This window comes from Hylobates moloch, unplaced genomic scaffold (assembly GCF_009828535.3).
Source record: "Hylobates moloch isolate HMO894 unplaced genomic scaffold, HMol_V3 SCAFFOLD_2, whole genome shotgun sequence".
Classification (NCBI taxonomy): Eukaryota; Metazoa; Chordata; class Mammalia; order Primates; family Hylobatidae; genus Hylobates; species Hylobates moloch.
Genome location: NW_026652277.1, coordinates 126596000 through 126620806, shown reverse-complemented (window position 1 = coordinate 126620806; position 24807 = coordinate 126596000). Strand labels below are relative to the sequence as shown.

At 40.7% G+C, this 24807-nt stretch overlaps 1 protein-coding gene and 1 pseudogene across 6 annotated transcripts in view; one reads left to right on the top strand and one right to left on the bottom strand.

The window, feature by feature from the left end:
• Window positions 1-21727, bottom strand: part of ARMC2 (armadillo repeat containing 2) — a 127761-nt gene extending 106034 nt beyond the window's left edge. The window contains exons 1-3 of one of the 6 annotated variants that reach the window (XM_032156125.2): window positions 21603-21727; window positions 15650-15910; window positions 11866-11938 (exon numbers count right to left, since the gene is read on the bottom strand). In XM_032156125.2, the coding sequence (XP_032012016.1) occupies window positions 11866-11938; window positions 15650-15867 (291 nt within the window). In that variant the 5' untranslated portion in view covers window positions 15868-15910; window positions 21603-21727. Of the gene's footprint in view, window positions 1-11865; window positions 11939-15649; window positions 15911-21327; window positions 21423-21602 lie in introns of those variants that run through there. The other 5 variants (XM_058435452.1, XM_058435451.1, XM_032156115.2 and 2 more) reach the window with 5 other exon arrangements.
• On the top strand, window positions 13401-15414 carry LOC116474406 (small ribosomal subunit protein eS12-like; annotated as a pseudogene).
• Window positions 21728-24807: the final 3080 nt, after the last annotated feature.

Sequence of the window (24807 nt, the reverse complement as noted above, 5' to 3'; positions counted from 1 at the left end):
AACTGGAATGACTTTCTGCATCTCAAATAACACTTACCTCAGAGCTGGCCACAACCCTTCCAGAAGAGCACAAGGCCTATCTGCCTGGCTTCATCTTGGCTTCCTGATTCTACCAGCTCACTGGCCCACCTTACATAATGTGATATATGTATATATAAAGCACTTTTAAATTGTTTTTCTCAATCATATTGTATTAACTACTCTGCTGTGCTATTAGCATACTCAAGTAAAACAGTTTACCCACACTAGCAAACAGATATTATCTGTATAAAAGACTACAAAATTGGCCGGGCGCAGTGGCTCATGCCTGCAATCCCAGCACTTTGGGAGGCCGAGGCAGGTGGATCACTTGAGGTCAGGAGTTCAAGACCAGCCTAACCAATATGGTGAAACCCCATCTCCACTAAAAATACAAAAATTGGCTGGGCATGGTGGCACGTGCTTGTAGTCCCAGCTACTCAGTAGGCTGAGCCAGGAGAATTGCTTGAACCCAGGAGTTGGAGGTTGCAGTGAGCCAAGACTACACCACTGCAGTCCAGCCTGGGTGACAGAGCAAGACTCCATCTCAAAAAAAAGACTACAAAATTACATATAGCATATTCAACATGCTTTAAAAATTTCTGAGTTCAATTCAGTTTAGAAAACATTTATTGACTACCTATATGTACCAAGAATTATGTGGAATATAAGTGGTACATTTACATATTTTGGATGTCACAAATGTATTTTTTTAATGATATCAAAATTTTTAAATAAGTTAAGTGACAAAGTCATAAAACATAAAAGCAAGAAGTTGTCTTGGACTTATGAAAGCGTTTCATTTCTATTTATTGATTGATTGATTGATTTTGAGATGGAGGTTCACTCTTGTCACCCAGGCTGGAGTGCAATGGTGCGATCTCAGCTCACTGCAACCTCCGCCTTCCAGGTTCAAGTGATTCTCCGGCCTCAGCTCCCGAGTAGCTAGGATTAAAGGAGCTTGCCACCATACCCAGCTAACTTTCTTTTTTTTTTTTTTTTTTTTTTTTTTTTGAGATGAAGTTTCACTCTTGTTGCCCAGGCTGGAGTGCAATGGCACGATCTTGGCTCACCGCAACCTCCGCCTCCCAGGTTCAAGCGATTCTCCTGTCTCAGCCTCCCAAGTAGCTTGGATTACAGGCATGCACCAGCACACCTGGCTAATTTCTTTTTTGTATTTAGTAAAGACAGGGTTTCACCCTGTTAGTCAGACTGGTTGCGAACTCCTGACCTCAGGTGATCCACCTGCCTTGGCCTCCCAAAGTGCTGGGATTACGGGCGTGAGCCACTGCGCCCAGCTGAAAATGCTTTATTTTTTACATCTCAGAAATTCTATGCTGAGACTCCCTATTTTTTCCCCCATCTTTTCTTAAGTGTTGATGCTGATACTCTTAGTAGAGGAACATTACTAACAAAATTCTAATTCCTTAGAAACTTTTAAGAAAACACCTGCACCAAGTTCTTTGCCGCCCAGAACTCCCTCTAATCTGAGTGGCCTCTGACCGGGTACCAGACCCTCATAGGGTGACTAAGCTCCTAGTTTTAGAGTTGCCTGGTGGTCTTATCCTTCCTGCCTCCAATGTCAGCACAGTTATTTGCCTATGAAAGAACAACCTTATGGCAGCAAGTGCTTTTAGCTCTAACCAAAAATAATCAAGTTAACATTCCTAAAGTCACTTCCATAATATGTGAATGAGTGACTCACTATCCAATAAGTTAATCAACAAATTTTTGAAACATCCAGTGTGAAATTCAAGTCTTATAATTTGGAAAATTGGGTGAAGTCATTTATCACGTATGACGCATAATCCCAAACACTTGTTTTCTCACATACATGAATAGAACATAGACATCTATATTAGGGTGTTCCTTCCAAGAAGTTGTTCATTTCAATAATGATGACATTCTTCAAAATGTTTATTTCCTCTTGTTCATTTGTATTCAGGATCGATTTATAAACCAGACCAAAAAAATCGTTCTATGATATTAAAGACACATTTTTCTAACACACAAAAAAACAGTAAATAAAATAATCATCATAATATGGAAGAAAGCATAAATCACTTTTGGAGACCTGGAGAAGGACCCATTCACTAGTTATGTGAATTTGTGCAGGCCATTTACTTCTCTGAACCTGCCCAGCTATAACACAGAGACAGTAGTCCCCTTCTTACAGGGCCATTCCCATAAACATAATTCCTATTATGGAAGCTCAAGAAATGCCAGTTCCCTTCCCCATGTAAGTTGCTCACCCCTTATTTATCAGGTTTGGTTCCAAGTTACCTTTAGGTCCTCTCAAAAGTCAAGGCCCTAGCCTCTGACACACGCTTGTTAGAATTAAGATATTGGATGAGGGGTCTGTTCTGAAGGAGGTAACACTTGTTTGTCTGCATAAATTGCACTATATTTGTTTAACAAATAATCACTTTACTTTTTAGCCTCCCCATTTTGTTGCAAAATAATCATAGGAATGTTACTTAGGCCATGAAGCTAATAGGAACAGAAAAGCGAAGACTGTAATACAGGAAAATAGGTGTTTTCTGTGCAATTATGAGAAATGAAATATAGAGGGTAATCTCAATTTTGAAGATAGACGTGTGGTTTTCTTAATTCAAAATGTCTGTATTCTGCAGGTACCCTGAAACTGAAACAAAGATCAAGAAATCTGTCAAATAACAACCATGCAGACAAAGTAAACGGCTCCTTCTACAGACACCCAAACTGTACTAAATGAAAGATCTTTTTTTTTAAAGACAGGGTCTCATTCGGTTACCCAGGCTGGAGTGCAGTGGTACGATCATGGCTCACTGCAGCCTTGACTTCCTGGTCTCATGCGATTCTCTAGCCTCAGCCTCCTGAGTAGCTGGGACTACAAGCATGCACCATCACACCCAGCTAATTTTTTATTTTTTGTAGAGACAGGGTCTCCCTATGTGGCCCAGGTTGGTCTCAAACTCCTGAGCTCAAAAGCTCTCCTGCCTTGGCCTCCCAAAGTGCTAGAATTACAGGCATGAGCTACCACACTCAGCCAAAAGATTTTATAAAGAGGGAAAATATGGTTTGGAAAGCAAATTTCCCCACAAGAGAGTCACCGAATTTTCTCTGCCAGGGCAAGATAAAAGTCCCACAAATGCTCCTCAATAAAAGGCATTATTTTCTTAGTGCAAAATTAGTAACTGCATAATAAAAATTCGGTTCCATTTTACTACTGACATTAAATAAATTATGTGTCCCATTTAAACACGCATCTCATGGGACTACTTAGAATATAAAGTGACATATGTAAAGCATTTTTAATTCTTTAAGAGAAAACAACTAAATGACTCAGCAATTTCTTTTATGCCAAGTTCTACAAAATGTTCTTTCACGCTGTGGAGTAAAATGACTTTTATAAAGAAAAACAGCAAACATGTTTCTCTTATAAAATTCAAATAATTTTAGAAATCAGAGAATGTTGCAAGTAAGTTTACATTTTCACCTGAGGGCTAGGTGCGGTGGCTCATGCCTGTAATCCCAGCACTTTGGGAGGCTGAGGTGGGTGGATCACCTGAGGTCAGGAGTTCGAGACCAGCCTAGCCAACATGATGAAACCCCATCTCTACTAAAAATACAAAAACTACCCAGGCATGGTTGTGCATGCCCGTAGTCCCAACTACTCAAGAGGCTGAGGCAGGAGAATTGCTTGAACCCGGGAGGCAGAGGTTGCACCACTGCACTCCAGCCCAGGTGACAGAGGGAGACTCTGTCTCAAAAAAAAAAAAAAAAAAAAAATTTTTCACTTGAGAACCTTAACTACCTCACATTTGTTTCATGACACTAACCCATGACTTGAGTATAATCAAGGACACAGACACATGTTATATTTTAAGGTCTGTTCTGGCTGGTGGACCTGTTAGAGTCCATTGAGGACACACAGTCTATTTCCATAGGACAACCACGTCAAAGACGACACAATACATAGAACGTTCAAGGTATCCATCAGGCTGACCACGATTCTTCCACGCACCGTCACCTTGGCCAATTTCTGCCCTGGCTCTTCCAGATCACCCAACAGGGTCTCCCCCCTCCTATGTGACAACTGGAAAAGGGAGTTCAGGACATCTCACCCCAGAAAGGTGCTCACAATTTAATCTGTAAAGCAGCAGACCACATACACACACAAACACACATACATGCAACAAAAGATACCTTGAAAGTCAGAAGGCAAATATTAAACATTCTTGCACGTGGCCAGGCGTGGTAGCTCATGCCTGTAATCCCAGCACTTTGGGAGGCCGAGGCGGGTGGATCACAAGGTCAAGAGATTGAGACCATCCTGGGCAACGTGGTGAAACCCCATCTCTACTAAAAATACAAAAATTAGCTGGGCATGGTGGTGGGCGGCTGTAGTCCCAGCTACTCGGGAGGCTGAGGCAGGAGAATCACTTGAACCCGGGAGGCAGTGGTTGCAGTGAGCTGAGATCGTGCCACTGCACTCCAGCCTGGTGACAGAGCGAGACTCCACCTCAAAAAAAAAAAAAAGAAAGGAAAAAAATATTCATGAAGCACAGAACCTTTGTGACGTGGCAGTTCTGTGTGCGCTTCTATTACTATGATTTTCTCCACAGGTACACTGGGGTCCTCTGTCACTCTTGGCATGTGACTCACTGTTGTAATGTCACCGTTTGCGTCAGCAATCGTGAAAGAAAAAACACTGCTTTGTCTCTACTCTACTTGTCTTACCCTGGATCGCCCATCCCCAAGGTTTATATGAGTTCCTAGGTCCCTTTCTTTTAAAAATATTAAATTTTGTTTCACTTATCAATTACCTGGAGCTTGGTTATGTGGCTCAAACTAATCCACGCTGTTAGAAGTGGGGCTGGTAGTTGCCCAGAGGAGGCAGTAGCTGAGAGGGGCCATGGTGGCGGATTCTGAGCCCAGAAATTATCAATTTGATGATGCTGGCAGCGATCTATTTTTTCCTTTTGAATACTGGTTACTGAGTGTGTTTAGTTTGTGTAAATGAATTAAGCTGAATTCTTCTGTGTCAATAAAAAGTTGAATAAAAACATTTGGGGTTTACATAACTGGACTCGGTAAGTTTAGGAAACCAATAAAATTCTATTTTGTTGACTAAAATGATGAAAGACAACACTTCCTGTGTATTCACATGGTCACATCTATTTTCTGACTTTATACAATTCAAAGCAAGACAGCAGTTACCTCTGTGTGAACAAATTTGAACACCATCTAACTAGAGTAGAAGAAAAATAGGAGTAACTATCACCCAACTGCCCCAGGTCTCAGTGCTCTTGTGGAGCAGCTGAGAGCTGCTAAGAAGGAAAAAAGATGTAAGCTGGCACACCTATATAGCAGGTAGATATAAACGTTAATGAAAGACAACAAATCAGGCGGGCATGGTGGTTCATGCCTGTAGTCCCAGCACTCTGGGAGGCCAAGGTGGGCGGATCACTTGAGGCCAGGAGTTTGAGACCAGCCTGGCCAACATGATGAAACCCAATCTCTACTAAAAATACAAAAAAAATTAGCCAGGTGTGGTGGTGCACACCTGTACTGAGCCAAGATCATGTCATTGAACTCCAGCCTGAGTGACACAGCGAGACTCTGTCTCAGAAAAAAACAAAACAAACAAAAAAACCCCTACAAATCAGAGTGCTTCTGCTAACAGGAACCCCCTGGGCCAGTCGGGCTGGAGGGCAGGGCCTGAGCAATCAGGAATCACAAGTGTCAGCTCTCCTCTTCTCAGAAGTACTGGGCAGTCCTGAGTGTGGGCAGCCCACTGCCCGCTGGAGGGCTGTGGGGAGCACATGCCAGATAGGATGGGGAGAAAGAGAGAGAGGGTAGCTGTACAAAAGCAGCATTGAGCTAATCTGCTCAGTGTAGGAGCTGAAAGGCTGCTGTCTAAGTCCGTGTTCCCTGACTGACTGCTGGTGGAGGAACTGTTAAAAGGCAAACTGGTCTGAAAAGTATCCTAGGTCCAAAAAGCACTGAGATTCAACTGGTTAGGTCCTCGCAGACTCTTTCAGCAAATGTGTCCCTTAACTGTGAGACACTCCTCCGCCATTCTCTCTCCCTCTCTCTCCAGTTATCTCCTTCTCTCCACTCCCTCTCCCTTCCCCTATCTCTACCCTTTGCCAACTTAGTGGTTATCAGAGGCAAAGAGTTCTTTAAAAAAATGAAGTGATAAGAAAAAAGGTGGAAGATGAGGTAGCATGGGGCCATTTTCAGAATTTTTTGACTGGGGGCCCCAAATTTTAATTACTATTTAAAATGAAATGTACTTAAGACCCTCACATAATCCACAATAACGACAACCACAATCTCAAATTAAGCAGTCATTTTTCTTAAAATGGGAATTTCTTAGGCTACTTTTACTTTGCTTTTTGGTTTTGTTTTTTTGTTTTTGTTTTTGTTTTTTTTTTTGAGATGAGTCTCACTCTATTGCCCAGGTTGGAGTGCAGTGGCACAATCTTGGCTCGCTGCAACCTCTGCCTGCTGGGTTAAAGTGATTCTCCTGCCTCAGCCTCCAGAATAGCTGGGATTACAGGCATGCGCCACCACACCTCGCTAATTTTTATATTTTTAGTAGAGACGGGGTTTCACCATGTTGGCCAGGCTGGTCTCGAACTCATGACCTCAGGTGATATACCCACTTCAGCCTCCCAAAGTGCTGGGATCACATGCATGAGCCACTGCGCCTAGCCATCTACTTTCACTTTGAACACAGCACCCAACCATTCAGAGGTATGGAAATTTAAGTTCAATGACCCTAAACAGATAAATGCCTATCTTGTCTTAGCCCAACAGCTAATCCTGCAGTCCAAGAACTGTACCAGTTTGACAAGGACCAGGTTACCTCTAGAAAATGAGATTCTTTTTAAGGGAAGGGTAGACCCAAACTGAGTCCCAAACTGAGTGAGTCCCCAAAAAACTACAGTAATATTAAAAGCAATTTATAGGAGTCAAACTACAGAATCATAGAATAAAGAGCCACTCTACAATAAGGCAGAGCCACCGAGCTGCCGAACTGGGTCCTCAGGCTGTAGCTGGCTCAAAACCCAAGTGGTTCCCAAGGTTGTAGACGTTAACAAGTCATATGTCAACAATAGCTGGCAAATTATTTCTTGCAATATTGGTTCATGCTTGCTATCTTGGGATCTTATTTTTATCATCTGCAATATATGAACAAGTATAATCTTCCTCACAGAGGCATTCTGATAAATACTTCAAAAATATAAGATACATTTTGAGGCAATTGGGGTCATCTGGACATGGACTATACATTAAATGATATTACTGAGTAATGTTAATTTTCTGAGCTATGATGATGGCATCGTGGTTATGTAGGAAACTGTCCTTGTTCATATGAGATGCACACTTAAATTTTTGTGGATGAAGTATTACAATGTCTGCAACTTACTTTCAAATAGTTCAGCCAAAACATACATACAAGCACATATGTGTGTGCGCACACACACACACAAACACACATACACAGAGTAACAGAAATTGAGAAGCACTTGACTAACATACTAATCTCATAAAGCCTAGAGAACTGGTATCACCAAGTACTTCTGGCAGCAGAGGTAGAAGGCGAAGGAGTGGCTAAAGTAAGGAGGATTGGCTGAAATTCTGTGTAATTCCATCCTTCCCAGCTCCATGCATCAGGCTACTGAAGCCAGAAGAAGATGGGTTTATTCTCTAAAGAAGGTAAAACAGAGGGTCTTCTTTAATTGAGGTCAATAAGTAAGGGTACTATTACTATAAGTACCCTTATTGTTGAGTGTCAGAGTACTTATTATAAACATGGATATTAATTGAATATTTATATCCTAAATGCTGGGCATTCTCACCTTCTTCCTGCACCTGGAAGCTAGCAACCAGACTTTAACATTCAGGAAACAGTGTGGAAGATACTTCTTTACAGAGAATATGACTAGCCTGTAAGAAAAGTCCTAAAGATACTGCCACTGGGGTGTCATCAACAACACAGCCCAGTCAGATCCCCCTAACTACAGGTGTGGGTAGATACCATCTATAGGTTGACCAACCCAATCCACACGCCACTACTCTTTTTTTTTTTTTGAGATGGAGTCTTGCTCTGTCGCCTAGGCTGGAGTGCAGTGGTGCGAACTCAGCTCACTGCAACCTCCGCTTATCTCCTGCCATTCTCCTGCCTCAGCCTCCTGAGTAGCTGGGACTACAGGCGCCCGCCACTACGCCCAGCTAATTTTTTGTATTTTTAGTAGAGACAGAGTTTCACCGTGTTAGCCAGGATGGTCTCGGTCTCCTGACCTTGTGACCTGCCCGCATCGACCTCCCAAAGTGCTGGGATTACAGGTGTGAGCCACCGCGCCTGGCCGCCACTACTCTTAAGAGCAGCCAAACAAACTGCATGAGGCATCAGAGGAAGCCTCTAGTATAAAAAGCAGAGACAAAAATGCAACAGAGACTATAAAGGGAGAAGAAAACTTGGTTAAAAAATCAAAACCGCCACTAATATACTCAGATAACATGCTACAACCATGAAATAAGAACAGACTACTATACAAAGAAATAATGTAGAGGGAAAAAAACTTTTGAAAATTAAAAATATGACAGCAGAAATGAAAAAAAAAAAAACTCAATAAAGGGATCAGAATACAGTCTCTTCCACAAAAAGATGTGAAACAGAAAAGAGAGAAAATAAGAAAACTGAAGTGTCAGTCCAGAAAGTCCTACATCTTTTTTTTTGTTTGTTTGTTTTTTAATTTTTTTTTTAATTATACTTTAGGTTTTACGGTACATGTGCACAATGTGCAGGTTTGTTACATATGTATCCATGTGCCATGTTGATTTCCTGCACCCATTAACTCATCATTTAGCATTAGGTATATCTTCTAATGCTGTCCCTCCCCCCTCCCCCCACCCCACAACAGTCCCCGGAGTGTGATGTTCCCCTTCCTGTGTCCATGAGTTCTCATTGTTCAATTCCCACCTATGAGTGAGAACATGCGGTGTTTGGTTTTTTGTCCTTGCAATAGTTTACTGAGAATGATGTTTTCCAGTTTCATCCATGTCCCTACAAAGGACATGAACTCATCATTTTTTATGGCTGCATAGTATTCCATGGTGTATATGTGCCACATTTTCTTAATCCAGTCTATTGTTGTTGGACATTTGGGTTGGTTCCAAGTCTTTGCTATTGTGAATAGTGCCACAATAAACATACGTGTGCATGTGTCTTTATAGCAGCATGATTTATAGTCCTTTGGGTATATACCCAGTAATGGGATGGCTGGGTCAGATGGTATTTCTAGTTCTAGATCCCTGAGGAATCGTCACACTGACTTCCACAATGGTTGAACTAGTTTACAGTCCCACCAACAGTGTAAAAGTGTTCCTATTTCTCCACATCCTCTCCAGCACCTGTTGTTTCCTGATTTTTTAATGATGGCCATTCTAACTGGTGTGAGATGGTATCTCACTGTGGTTTTGATTTGCATTTTTCTGATGGCCAAAACAGCATGGTACTGGTACCACAACGAGACATAGACCAATGGAACAGAACAGAGCCCTCAGAAATGATGCCGCATATCTACAACTATCTGATCTTTGACAAACCTGACAAAAACAAGAAATGGGGAAAGGATTCCCTATTTAATAAATGGTGCTGGGAAAACTGGCTAGCCATATGTAGAAAGCTGAAACTGGATCCCCTCCTTACACCTTATACAAAAATTAATTCAAGATGGATTAAAGACTTACATGTTAGACCTAAAACCATTAAAATCCTACAAGAAAACCTAGGCAATACCATTCAGGACATAGGCGTGGGCAAGGACTTCATGTCTAAAACACCAAAAGCAATGGCAACAAAAGCCAAAATTGACAAATGGGATCTAATTAAACTAAAGAGCTTCTGCACAGCAAAAGAAACTACCATCAGAGTGAACAGGCAACCGACAGAATGGGAGAAAATTTTTGCAACCTACTCATCTGACAAAGGGCTAATATCCAGAATCTACAATGAACTCAAACAAATTTACAAGAAAAAAACAAACAGCCCCATCAAAAAGTGGGCAAAGAACATGAACAGACACTTCTCAAAAGAAGACATTTTTTTTTTTTTTTTGAGACAGAGTTTTGCTCTTGTCGCCCAGGCTGGAGTGCCATGGCGCAATCTCAGCTCACTGCAACCTCCACCTCCCGAGTTCAAGCAATTCTCTTGTCTCAGCTTCACTAGTGGCTGGGATTACAGGCATGCACCACCATGCCCAGCTAATTTTGTATTTTTAGTAGAGACAGGGTTTCACCATGTTGGTCAGGATGGTCTCGAACTCCTGACCCCAGGTGATCTGCCTGCCTGGGTCCGCCAAAGCACTGGGATTACAGGCATGAGCCACCACGCCCGGCCAGGAAGTCCTACATCTGAATAATAAATTCTAGAAAGAGCAAACAGAACAAAAAAGTGGGTAAGACACTATGATGATATTAAATATTCAATTAATATCCATGTTTACTGAAAGGCATGAACTTCCACATTGAAAGGGCCCTTCAAGTATGCAGTATGATTGATAAAAATAGACTCACACAAAGGACCATTGTTATTAAATTTCAGAACACTAGAAACAAAGAGAAACATCCCACAAACTTCCAGAGAAGAAAAAACAGGAATCAAGGTTTCAAATAATTTACTTTCCATGTACCCTTTCTCAAGAAACTATGGGAGGGAACGGTCTACCAAATCCACAGTAAATCAAGAAAGAGGACTCGAGACATAGGAACCAGGAAAAAGCCAGCACAAGAAGGAGAAGCCATTTCCCCAGGAGGATGGTGAGGGGCACCCCAGGAGAGCTGTGCACCAGGTGCTGAGGGAAAGTGGTTGGGCAGGACGTGTGAAGAGTTCTCCAAGGAGGTAAATCCATAGAATGCCTCATGTGCCTGAACATAAAAGGTGATTAAGGCCACTGGGGATGAGTTTGGGGTTGAAATACTAATAACACAAAACTTTAAAAGTAAGGCAATTATTAATGCCAGGGAAAACAAAAAGTGGTGCAGGAAAGGAGAATTTATCATTAATTCAAGTCTCAGCTATGAACAGGGTTTATGTAATCACAGTCAGAGAAAACAGATCTAACCAAAGTTATATCTATATGGGAGTAATAGTGGGGATAGAAAAGGTGAACGCATTGTGATAAGAGGCAAAAAGACAGACAGAAACTAAATCTTCATCTTCCTTAGAAGTCATTAGATAATCCTCAAGCTCATAAGTCAGAAAGCAGCAAGACAGTGTGGCATTGGGAAGTCTGGATGTAAATCCTAAAAGGATGTGTCGAAAGAGCTTAAAGTGAAAGCCACTGAGGAGGGAACAATGAAGAATAAGGGGACAGGAGACCACTGGATTTTTGTTAGTTTTTTTGTAATAAATCTTTGAATACATATATTTATATGGAAATGTGTATAGAGAGACTACATATAAATATATATGATGTTTATATATGTATAAGATATATAGCTTTAATATAAATTATACATATAATTTTTGTATATGTAATTGTTAAGAAAATAATACATATGTATAACTAAGAAAGCAAAATTATTGTGAAATATTGCTTACCAAGTTACTATATATTTTAAAAATTATTCTTTACTATCAAACTATAGGTAAATTATAGAAGTATTTCATTAGATATTACCCATTACATTTGAATAATATAAAAGAATCTGCTTTTATATTAAATTATTAGTCTATTTATGTGTACATGATAATTATCATAGCATATATAAGTACTGATTCCAAGTGTTTTTGGCCAATATCATTTCACAACATAATATAAATTACTGGTGGTTATACAAAGTACTCACCAGCTCTAGTGGACTAAGACGTGTGCCAGAGATAGGCCTGGAATCAGATGACTCAAAACTGGATGCATGGAGGCTAGCATAAAAGATGGTGCAAAGTGTTAGTTTGTGAAGAATTATTTCTTTATTTATAGTATATATTAGTTAACTCTAGCTAAAAAACAAGTAAAAGGATGCAATGCATAAACCTTGAGGAAAAACATTTTTTAACGTTATTGTACTTAAAACAGTTTATTAACAAGTCTTTTGATTACTTTTAGGAAGTTTAAAAAATACTGAATAATGAAAAGAAGTGTACAGAGGAATTTTTTAAAAAGCTTTGTTCATATCACTTTATAAAGCTGGTATGGGACAACTGCTAGTAACCATTTCATTCCAAAGTAACTTCCTGAACCAATGTTTGTAATTACTTTTAGGAATCTTGAACAAAAGTCAAACTTAAAAAGACAACTACCTTGAAAATCAATCAATGTAATCTATCACACCACAAGCTAAAGAAGATACAGAAAACACAAGCTAAAGAGGATACATATCAGCAGATACAGAAAAAGCATTTGGCAAAATCCAACACTCATTCATAATAAAAATTCTTAGCAAACTAGGAATAGAAGAAAACATCTAAGAATATCTACAAGAAACCTACAGCTAACATCATATTTTATGGTAAGAAAGAGTTTTCCCACTAAGATGAGGAAGAAGGCAAGGATGTCCCCTCTTACTACTGCTTTTCAGTATCATACAGAACATCCCAGCTAATGCAATAAGACAAGAAAAAGAAATTAAAAGCATACAGATTGGGAAGGAAGAAATAACTCTTTGCAGATAACAGGATTATCTATGTAGAAAATCCTAAAGAACTGACAAAAAGCTCCTAGAACTAATAAGTGATTATAGTAGGGTTAAAAGATACAAGGTTGGAAACTGAAATGAAAACACATTATCATTTATATTAGCACTCCAAAAACTAAATACTTAGTTATAAATCTAACAAGATATGGATAAAATCTAGATGAGGAAAGCTACAAAACTCGGTGAAAGAAATCAAAAAACTAAATAAATGAAGAGATCTTCCATTTTCATGGCTAGGAAGACTCAATATTGTCAATATGTCAGTTCTTCCCAACTTGATCTATAGATTCAATGCAATCTCAGTCAAAATCCTGGCAAGTCGTTTTGTAGATATTGACAAACTGATTCTAAAGTTTCTATGGAGAGACAAAAGACCCAGACTAGCCAACACAATGTTGAACAAGAAGAACAAATTAAAAGGGCTGACACTTCCTGACTTTAAGACAGATTATAAAGCTACAATAATAAAGACAGTATAGTACTGGTGAAAGAATAGACAAATAGATCAATGGAACAGAATAGAGGGCCCAGAACTAGACTGACATAAATACAGTCAACTGATCTTTGACAAAGGAGCAAAGGCAATACAATGGAGAAAACATAGCTTTTTCAAAAAATGGTGCTGGGCTCTTTCACGGAGGTGGAGGCTCAGTGTATTTAAGATCCACCTTCACTCATAACCCATTGCCATGGCTGAGGAAGACACTGCTGCTGGAGGTGCAGTGGATGTTAATACTGCTTTAAAAGAGGTGCTGAAGACCACTCTCATCCAGGACAGCCTAGCACAAGGAATTTGAGAAGCTGTTAAAGCTTCAGACAAGAGCCAAGCCCATCTTTGTGGCTTTCATCTAACTGTGATGAGCCTGTGTATGTCAAATTGATGGAGGCCCTTTGAGCTGAACACCAAATCAACCTAATTAAGGCTGATGACAGGAAACTAGGGTAATGGGTAGGTCTCTGTAAAATTGACAGGGAGGGAAACCCCATAAAATGGTTGGTTGCAGTTGTGTGGTAGGACTATGGAAGAAATCTCAAGCCAAGGATGTTATCAAAGAGTACTTCAAATGCAAGAAATTAACAAGTAAATCTTTGGCTCATATTCCTAGAAAAAACAAAACCGGGCTGGGACAACTGGACATCTACCATCTACATGCAAAAAAAAAAAAAAAAAAAAAAAAACCTAACACCCTTTACAAAAATTAACTCAAAATGGATCACAGACCTAAATGTAAAACGCAAAACTATAAAATCCCTAAAATATAACATAGGAAAAAGTCTAGAAAACCTTGGGTATTGCGATGACTTTTAATATACAACACCAAAAGCAAGATCCATGAAAGAAAGAATTGATAAGCTTGACTTCATTAAAATTAAAATTTTCTGCTCTGCAAAAGACACCATCAAGAGAAGAAGAAGAAAAGCCGCAGAGCAGGAGAAAACATTTGCAAAAGACACGTAAGATAATGAATTGTTATCCAAAATACACAAATAATTCTTAAAATTCAACAACACAAACAACCCATTTAAAAAATGGGCCACAGACCTTAATAGACACCTGACCAAAGAAGACATACATACGTAAAATAAGTATATCAAAAAATGCTCCACATCATATGTCCAGGGAAAGTAACTTAAAACAATGAGATACCACTACACACTTATTAGAATGGCCAAAATCTAGAACACTGACAATGTCAATGCTGGCAAGGATGTGGAGGAATGGGATCTCTCATTCATTGCTGGTGAGAATGCAAAATGATACAGCCCCTTTGGAAGACAGCTTGGCAGTTTCTTACAAAGCTAAACACAATCTTCCCATATGATCCAGCAATCATGCTCCTTGGTATTTACCCAAAGGAATTGAAAACTTGGCCGGGCGAGGTGGCTCACGCCTGTAATCCCAGCACTTTGGGAAGCGGAGGCGGGGGGATCATGAGGTCAGGAGATCAAGATCATCCTGGCAAACATGGTGAAACCCCGTCTCTACTAAAAATACAAAAAAAAAATTAGCTGGGCGTGGTGGTGGGTGCCTGTAGTCCCAGCTACTTAGGAGGCTGAGGTAGGAGAATGGCATGAACCCGGGAGGCAGAGCTTGCAGTGAGCTGAGATCGCGCCACTGCACTCCAGCCTGGGCAACAGAGCAAGACTCTGTCTCAAAAAAAAAAAAAAAAGAAAGAAAGAAGGAAAACTTATGTCCACACAGAAACTTACACATGGATGTTTATGGCAGCTTTATTTGTAATTGCCAAAACACGGAAGCAAAGGAGATGTCCTTCAGTAGGTGAATGGATAAATTGTGGTACATCCAGACAATGGAATATTATTCAGCATTAAAAAGAAATGAGCTATTCAAGCCATGAGAAATCATGGAGGAAACTTAAACGCATATTACGAAGTCAAAGAAGCCAATCTGAAAAGGTGACATACTGTATATTCCAACTATATGACATTCTGGCAAAGGCAAAATCGTGGAGACAGTAAAAAGATCAGTGGTTGCTAGGGGATGAGGGAAGGAAGTGAAAAGTAAGCAGAGTGAAGAATTTGTAGGGCAGTGAAACTACTCTGTATAATACTATAATAGTGGTTACATGTCATCAGAAATTTGTCCAAACACATAAAATGTACAACACCCAGAGTGAACGCCAATGTGAACTACAGCCTTTGAGTGATAATGGTGTGTCAAAGTATGTTCGTCGATGGTAACCAATGTACCACTCTGGTGGGGGATGGTGATAATGAGATGCTGCTGATGTGTTGTGGTAGGGGGCACATGGGAAATCTCTGTACCTTCCACTCAATTTTGCTGTGAACTTAACACTGTTCTAAAAAATAAGTCTATTTTTAAAAGCTATCCATAAGTAGAATTAGGTACTTATGGTACCAGGTATAACCTGGTGCTTAAATACCTGAATGAACATGAATGTGAAATGCCATATACCTGAAGGAGGAAGGAGGTCTGTTTTCTGATGTTCTTGAGGATGCAGGTCCAAATAGCTTTCTTTGGGCTTCCTGTGGTGTAAGTGGTCTTTGGGTTCTAACTGTTCTTAATGCATTTCGTGCTTCACTTATGATTTCTGCACTGGTCTTCTGCTTGGACACTGAAGGTCGATAAAATGGATCCAGTTTTCCTAACATTTTATCATTTGGAGACAGCATCTTTCCTTTGAAAGTAAAATATTCTTCAGATAGACACCACACCCTGCAAATACATGGTACAAAAACCATCAACTATTTTTGTCCAGGACTTTATAAACATGAATGCTTAAGCCTATCCATATACTAAATCATTCCTCTATATTAAGCTTTTAAAAATCTGAATGAATTTTTAATTAAAAATCCACCAAGCAGTTAGAAGGTTAGGATCTGAGAACAGCTCTCAAAAATGTAGAGAGGGAAATTTCCTCAAAAATACACAACTGAGGAAAAAGATGTGCAGGGAAGAAAACCAGGATGAAAGCTAAACCCAGAGAGAAAGACTAATCATGAAAGAAGACAGAATAGGAAGAGCGAATCACCTCATGGTCTTCAGCCTACAAAAAACACTGAGGGTTCTGTTAAAATGTTTACAGTTTCCTTTTCTTCCCCACTGCCCTCCACACTAGTGATACTATAAGGTGACAGTTTAGACAGAAATGTTATATTTCTGAAGGACACTTGATTTTGCAACAAACCTCAGAGAATGGTTCAGCCCCACATTTGTCCATAATATAACTGAATGAACTGATTCAACTCACCTATAATTTGAGGTAATGACCTAAGTAAATAAATACCAAATATCAGTACCAACTGATCCTTTCCCAAAACCCCTTTCTGAAAGAGTTTAAGTCATTACAAGGGCCATGAGAATGCAGATCCTTCTCAAATGTTGGTGTGTTCCATGGAGACAAATCTAAACTTTAAAATAGGACAGATTTTAAAAATGTAATTCTAATGAGTACATGGCATTAGGTGTTTATTTCTTAAAAAAAAAAACTCAAACCCTATAAAATGTCATATCTCTAGAGAGACAGAGATCTATGTGAATTTTTCACCTATTTCAGCTGCCCAATTTTAGAATAACTTCTGCAAAACAGAAAACTGCTTTGTGACATATGCCCCAGGAAACTAAAAAGCTTCCATTTCTGTAAGTAGAATCAACAGGTGATTCCTTAGACAAATAAAGATTTACTATATTATGATTCTAAACGTTGTTACATAACAACAGACAACAAGAACATTTGTTTAGTTCTATGCAGGCCCCACCACAAGAGTTTCTGATGAAAACTATAAACAACATGCCATACTTTTCATATGGAAATGCCAGGTGTTGAGTTAAAACAGTAAAAAAATTGCTTGATAAGCAATACTATTTTAGGAATTTTTGATACAGGATTTTGAATTTAAGCACAGTCTCTACAATTATGTCCATTAATATAACTATCAAAAACGATGAGAGGCCTAGTACATTTTATTTCTAATACTTTTGAAATGATTGGCTTTTACTTTAAAATATTCAATGATAATTATTTAAAAGATGTACACAATTTTTTATATCTACATATATGTATATTATTTTGGGAGGCACAATACAAATTCAGTCCCATAACATCTAACTTAAGCGGCCATGACAGGTTTGTTGGTCTGTTTCTAAAAGACCTATTGCAGTAAGAAATTATGCCACTAAGTGAGAAGAGGTTTCTGTACAATAAGCAGGCTTCTTCCAGAGCCTAAATCAGGTTTGCCACCCCTTTGGCCTCACATGGCACTAATAAGTCTAACAATGTCCAAAAGTAATCTGGCAAATCTAATAAAGATTAGAGAAAGTTCTGTGGGGAGTAATAATGGACTCTCACTCCTGACCTAAGGTTCTCTCAGGCTATCTTTGAGTTTGTATTAAAAACTATACTCTTTCAGAGAGTGATGAAGCAGGAACATTTGCTCAGGTCAAATTCTAAAAATTCTGTGAATTACCTGGGGGCATACAGGAATTTAGACTGACCAAATACTATACTGACAGAAACAATGTAGATACAGGGCTAAAAATATTTTTGTCTATAAATTTTTACCAAAAATTCTAACACAACTTTCTCTATCCTTCTTCTTTTTTTCACCAAATCTCACTTTAACAATTATATTGTGAGAAACTTGTACAATAATGTAAAATCTGCACAATATTATGATCATATATTAATATTCACTAAATCAATCATGGAAATATTTAATAATACATGTGAACTGACTTAGAAGAATTAGAAGTGGGGCTTTGGGGGGAGGATTTTTAAATTGATATTTGTTAAACTACAAATTATTAAAGATGGTTTTTGCCAATTTGAAACATTAATCACTCAAGACCTGAAAGCTTATCTACTTAAAGTATACCTGAACCATAACACAATAGTCCTACAGAAATTCTAACTTTACAAAATTTTCCTGCCAAGTAGAGCAAATCCATTCAGCTAGTAGTATTGATTAACTGTTTCCTATGTGCAAAGCCTTCTGCTTAGATCTCTGGGAAACACAGAAGAGGAAACACAAAGATGAATAAAAGACAGTCTTCACTCTCAACCAAGAAGAACCATTAATGTGAGATAAACATTTACTTTAACACCAAGCACTGTGCTAAGTACTCTTGACTGCATTATCTCAATTAACCCCACAACAATTTTGCAAGGTGGATAGAATCTTTTTAAAAATAATAATAATAACTGGAGATGAGTTCTCACTATGTTGTCCAGGCTGGTCTCAAACTCCTGGCTTCAAGCTATCCTCCCTGGCTTCTCAAAGTGCTGGGATTACAGGTGTGAGCCACCATGTAATCCATAGTCTGGACAGGGTCTTAAGCAAAAAAAAAAAAAAAGCTATGATATATGCCCACAGATAATATTCAAACTCTTACCCACTAGATGGGTGGTAGGAGGTGGGGCACTTAGAGGCATTGGGGCTGCAACTATTAACCCACTCACATAGAGACCCCAATATTTTCCCAACAGGAGCAGCCTTCTTGGTATGTACCAGCTGAGTATTTACCCTGCTTATACTCAAATGATTTAAATACAAGGTAGAAACTGATGGCAGCAATAAAAAAATAGAGACTATTTATGTGATCACAAAGGAAGAACAGATTTCTGATTGGGGGAAGACATCAGGTAGACTTCCTGGAAGAGGTGGTGCTTGAGGTAGGTTGTGAAAAAAGGGCTGAATCTGAGCAAGTGGCAGTGGCTAGCACTGGAGCTGGAGTAGAGAAGGAAGTTCCAACAAAGTCAGCAAGTGAGCCAATGCAAAGCATCAAAACATACAGGGTGTGTGTGGACAAGAGGGAACTCTGAAAATGGTGACTGGGGCTGAACCAACAAATTAAATGGCGAGAAATTAAAAGTTGATGAACAGATCAAATACAACATTTTGAGGGATGATGTGATCTGGCAGAGATGGGTAGGAAGGAAATGAGGGCAAAGATCAGAAGTAGTGAAATCAGACAGTTTTTACGTAATCACCCAGCTAACTCTCAAAGGTCATTTCCTCAAGGAAGCTTTCCTGGACATGCCTCTCCCACCCTGCTAGCCTGAGTTAAGTGCCCCTCCTCCAGACTCCACAAGGCCCCCAGCTGGTCTCTGCCACTCCCCCCTCCCACTGTGTTAGAATTGCCTGTGCATATGGTGTTGGCCCGAGACTCTCCGCCCCAACCCTCCACGTGGGCCACAGCTGAAGGTCAACACTTACATAATCACTAGACTCCATTTTTAAATATAGACTTGAGCTAAGACATTTTCAGATGAAAGCTGCATAGTTTCTCTAACTGGAGATATTTGTTACAGTGAATTATGAAGTCTGGACCTTATTTCAAATCTGATTCTTGATGTTATGTGGTCAGATGAGTTCAGATTTAGCCTCCTTTCCCTGTCTTGCCTTTATTTCAAGTTGCCTGGCACAGAGTAGGACTCAATGTTGTGATGAATGAGTGAAGTATGGAAAGCCTGAGATACAGGAGTCAAGGTGAAGCAGAGGTTAGAGGAGAGATGAAAACAAGTGAGGTGCACTGAGAACAGAATTAACCGGATTTGGCATCCATGATTCCAGGAAGAGGCCAGAAACAACACTGGGTATGCAAACCTAGGAGAGCCAGAGGGCAAGGGACCTTTTAAAAGAAACAGGAGGAGAAGCAGACTTCAAGAGGAAAGAAGACAGAGATTGAGTTCTGTCTTGCATCACACTATCCTGAGTGCATGGTATCCACAGGACCTCTAGAGGGTGAACACCACCAGCGGTAGGAAATTTGAAAGTGAAGAACTTGTTTTTCAACAAGATATTTCTTATTGGTCTGCGGGAAAGTTCAGAGTCATAATTTATAGAAGTTTATAACTAATTATAAAGACCTGTCTTTATCGTTGCTGCTAATAGCCACTGGAAACAGAGCCTTCTTGCTAAATGCAACACTGCACTACCAGGATGTCTGCAATGGGAAAAGCAGGCCAGCTTCACAGTCTTCCCTGCAAATCAAATACTCAGGATGCTTCCATAACTCTGAATCATTTTTGGATTAATATGAGCATCCAAAGAGGCAGTGGTTAAGTGCTTAGATGCTGGAGTAAGGGTTTAAATGTTGACAATTCACAGCCATGTGATCTGAGGCAATGCCTCTAATATCTCTAAGCATCAGTTTCCTCATCTATAAAAGGTGGATAGTAGTAATAATTGCCTCATAGGATTGTTTGAAGAATTAAATGATATAATACATGTAAAGTGCGTTAGCATGGTGCTTAAAAAATGTTAACATTTTTAAATATGGCCCTTAAAGATGTTAACAATTATTCCCCAAGTGCTACATGATAAAAAGATACAGCAAAATCATTTCCACGAATGAAAAACTGCATTTAAAAAAAGAAATTGCAAAAGAGAGAATGGCGTTTGTTCAGTGTTTCTATACATAAGTTTTTTTTCATTATTATACTTTAAGTTGTAGGGTACATGTGCACAACGTACAGATTTGATACATAGGTATACATGTGCCATGTTGGTTTGCTGCACCCATCAACTCGTCATTTACATTAGGTATTTCTCCTTTTAAACGGCGGGTGGTGGTAGTTGCCTTTATGAAAACAGATAATTTTTGTTAAGCATTTTATTGAATATCAGCTATGCCAAATCAACATCAACAACTAACCAGAATCCCACAGATTAAGAAACCAGGATAAATATAATAAATAGTGTTTGCTTTCCAACCAAAGTATAATTATTACAAATCAGGATGGGACGTAAGATCTGTTGTGTTACTTGTGGGAATGGATCACAAAAGGCATTATGTATACACTCCATGATGTTAAATATTGTTACACATACATTTTTATTTATTGAGGCCCTGTTGCCTGGAAGTGCCCAGATATAAACTGTATGACTCTGGCCCGGTCACCGCCTGCCTAGACAAAGCCCCTTAGTCTACCACTCTCGTTCAACAAATATTACCGGGCTTCTTATTAAGCACCACGCACTTGGCTAAGTGTGACAGTACATAAATAAAGACAACCGCTCCAGACCCCTGACAGCATGCACAGGGCACTCATCGCCTCTCTACCCCATCCGAGGACACACAGGCGGACGACGGCAGGAGGGGTCCCCGGGGAGCCGCAGGGGCCACCTCACCTCCCGCGCGGACAGCGGCTCCCCTACCCACGGCAGTGCCCGCTCCTTCACGGTCCCGTCCAGGGCAGAGCGCAGCAGCATCCTCACCCCGCCCGGCCACCCTCCCACTTCGCCTCGCCGCCAGCGTCTCCATGGTAACCGTACACAAACTACCTCCAGCCGCCGCCCCGGCAGCCAGACTGCAGGGCCAGGCCGCTGCAGGGCGGGCGGAGCGGGCCAGGGAATGAGCTTGGCGAGGGCGCAGGGAAGGAGGCTTCCGACCTGACCCAAAGCACCTGTGATGAGCGCTGGAGATAGCAGCGGCTGCGAGGTTCAGCTCATCCTCCGACTCTCCCCGGGCCGCGGCCAGGGAAAAAGCGCTGGAGCAGGCTGGGTAGCCCCAGGGCGCAGCTCGGCCACTGGGCCTGCGCGGGTCCCGCCAACGCATGCGTAGAAGCTCCGAGGCGTGGCGACGGCGGGAGCGGGTGGGAGGAGCCTGGAGAGGGCTGGAGGCCGAGAGGTGAGAGCAGAGCAGGCGTCTTGGGCAGGTGTCAGCTTTTAGATTAGCAATTTGCCGAACCACGTTTGTTGCTCCCCTACCGGATCCCAGCACCTCTGTTAAATAACAACAGGCAGGACGGAAGCTTAATGCTTGCGGGTAAGAAGGATTTACTGGCTCAGGTTACGGCTCTGTATAACCTGGAGCCACTTGCTGAGCCTCTATTTCCTCCGATGTCAAGTGGCAGGAAATATTAATAATAGTACCTAGGTAGGTCTTGGGCTGTTATGAAGATTGCATGAGAAAATAGATGTAAAGCGCTATGCACGTGGCAATCAACGAATATTAAACTGTTGGCTGTTATTAAGCCCTTGCATTTGTAGAGCACTTCAGAGTTCGCTGAGTGTATGCACGTAATCGTACCTTCTGAGTCTGAGGTAGGCAGCCTGGTGTCCCCATCCACATGAGAGGAACTGGGGGCCAGAGGTGTAGTGAGCAGGAGAAGGAGATTCCAGTCTAGGTCCCCCATGGCCAATCCTTTTTTGTTCGTGCATCATCACAGTTGAACGGCAAAAAGCACTCCATTTATGTGTTTCTAGTTTAAATTCCCTTCTCTCCTATTAGAGCATTTAGCAACACTTTACAGTGTTAAATACAAGTGAGATCATAAGCACTCTCCATTCAGGTTTGCACCACGTTTTATAAATATGGGGATTTTCCAGCTGAAGTGCTATTTGTCATCAACATTGGGAAAATGCCACTTCCCTTGGTGCTAAGCATCTTGTAAAGAATAATTAAATTGAAAATATTTTTGAGTACATACTATGTGTAAGGCATCGTGCCAGGTGGGAAATGATACTAAACTGAACTAAAGGAATGTAAATATTCTTCGAAATAAGAGGATTTCAAACACAACAGAAAATAAATACCTATTCGTTGATTGGATAATTTTAGGACCCGAAAAAAAATATCTTGTGTTCTTCAGGATTAAAGTATTTTCCAGTGACTCAACATGACTTATATCAACAATTCGCATTTACTGGTCAGTGGACTCCACTGTGCAAATGGACCATTGCCCGTTTTACATAAAACTATGTGTTTTGAATTCACGACTTGTGAGATGTGATACAATGCCACTTTATTTTGGTCTCTTGCTATCATTTTAAAATTTATTCAGTGCTGGTTATCTTGTCCTGTCCCTGGATGGAAAGAAAGTTGGGGGTAAAGCCCTGGATTTTTCTGCTCATTCTTAGATAACTGACAGTCTTGTAACTAAATCTCAACCACAGCTTCATTTCAAAACTATAATGTTGGGTGCAAGATATAAACAAATGCATCAAACTTCAAAAAGTCTTCCTCCCCCATTCCAGCCCCGGGCTTAAGGTCTCTAGCTGGCCTTCCCTGAAGGGGTGCACTAGGCTTAGGCTTGTCCCCCACCCCCACCTGCCCCCCTATTCACTAGAGGTTGTTTAAGGCCCAGCTTGGATCAAACTGGCAGTGAGGAGGAGGAGAAGGAAGGAGATGGAGCATTTCTTCCTGGAGTTGAGCAGCTTCAAGCTTGCTGTGCTGGCCTATGGTTAAAGTAGCTCATGTAGGTCTTTCCTGGTCCTTTGGAATCTCCCATTGATGGGGACCTCCCTCCTAGGGTCTCCTGAAAATCCTAAAAACTCAGGGTTTATTCCAGATTTCAGTGCCCAAGGGAAACCCCACACATCTGTTACCCTAGTGACTCTGAGAGCTCAGGCCTGTCTGGCTGCAGCCCCTTCCAGGCTACCATAGGAAGGAGCTTTAGCTTACCCAAGAGTGAGTCACGCTCCAGTTCTCCAGGCCACCTAACTGCAGTCTCTGGCAGTCCCAGGCCCCTGGGGAAGCCCCTCCCGCTGGCTTGAGATGAAGGGCATAGCACCCCACACTCCTTTCTCCAAAGAAGTTTCCCCACACATCTTCCCTTTCCACTCTCTGACCCCTTATTTTTAGCCTCAGCCTGGGTGAGGGGCTGAGGGGGTCTTAGGTTTCTTTGTAACCTGCCCTATGGAGACTCTGCCTCACCTCACTTGGAACTGATGATTACATAATTACCGTCTCAGTGGAAACATCAGCCTAAAAACCTCTGGTACAGCCAATTACTAGCTGTGGTCTTGCACTCTAGGATCTTGGTCTAAAATAGACCATAAGCAAGCTACTGGAACCTGATGCTGCCCAACTCAGCTGGCCAGGAAATATCTGCCGGGCAAATTAGCACAATTGAAAAGAATGACATGGGCAGAATTAGAGGAAGCAGTTATTTGAAGCAATGAAGCTCCCCAGCTTACCTCACTGAAGGACACTATATGAGAAAATACTTAGGCTGTCACAGCAGTGGTGTATTATACTGACCTGGCTGTTTCTCCACGGTTTCCTGATGGCTATTTCACATCGGTTTTGTAAGTGGCATTGCTTTAGAAACAAAACTGTTGACATGTTTCATATACTTTAGAGAGATTAAAGAGGAAGACAAAGTATTATAAATATCTGACATTTATAAAGCACTTTATAGTTTCCAAATTGCTTTTATTTGGAACACTTCTTTTGTCTAATTTGGAGTTTACAATAAGCCTGGAAGGTAGGTATCTCAATTTGAGACAGAAGAAAACTGAGGTTCAGGGAGGTGAAGTGATCAGCCCACAGGCACATAGCTAGTAAAAGGACCTTGAGATCTGGGGTTCTTGATGCCCAAGTTCAGTATGCCATAATGCTATTATTATACATGCATTTTGCCCGCAGCATGGAAAGGTACTTTCTAGGCTACTGAAGGTGTCAAGCTATGCTCTTTATTTCCTCCTCTCACTTATCCCAGAGTATTTGCTGCATGGGGCTATAGGGATCAAGAGGAACTGAAGAATCTTTGCATTCACTTGAAAATGTCTTCTGAATTTCTGGATTTTGAATTAAAGCAAGAATTATATAGGCAGGAGATTGGGTAATGATACAATCTTATGCAGTCTCAGATGCAAAAATTGTAA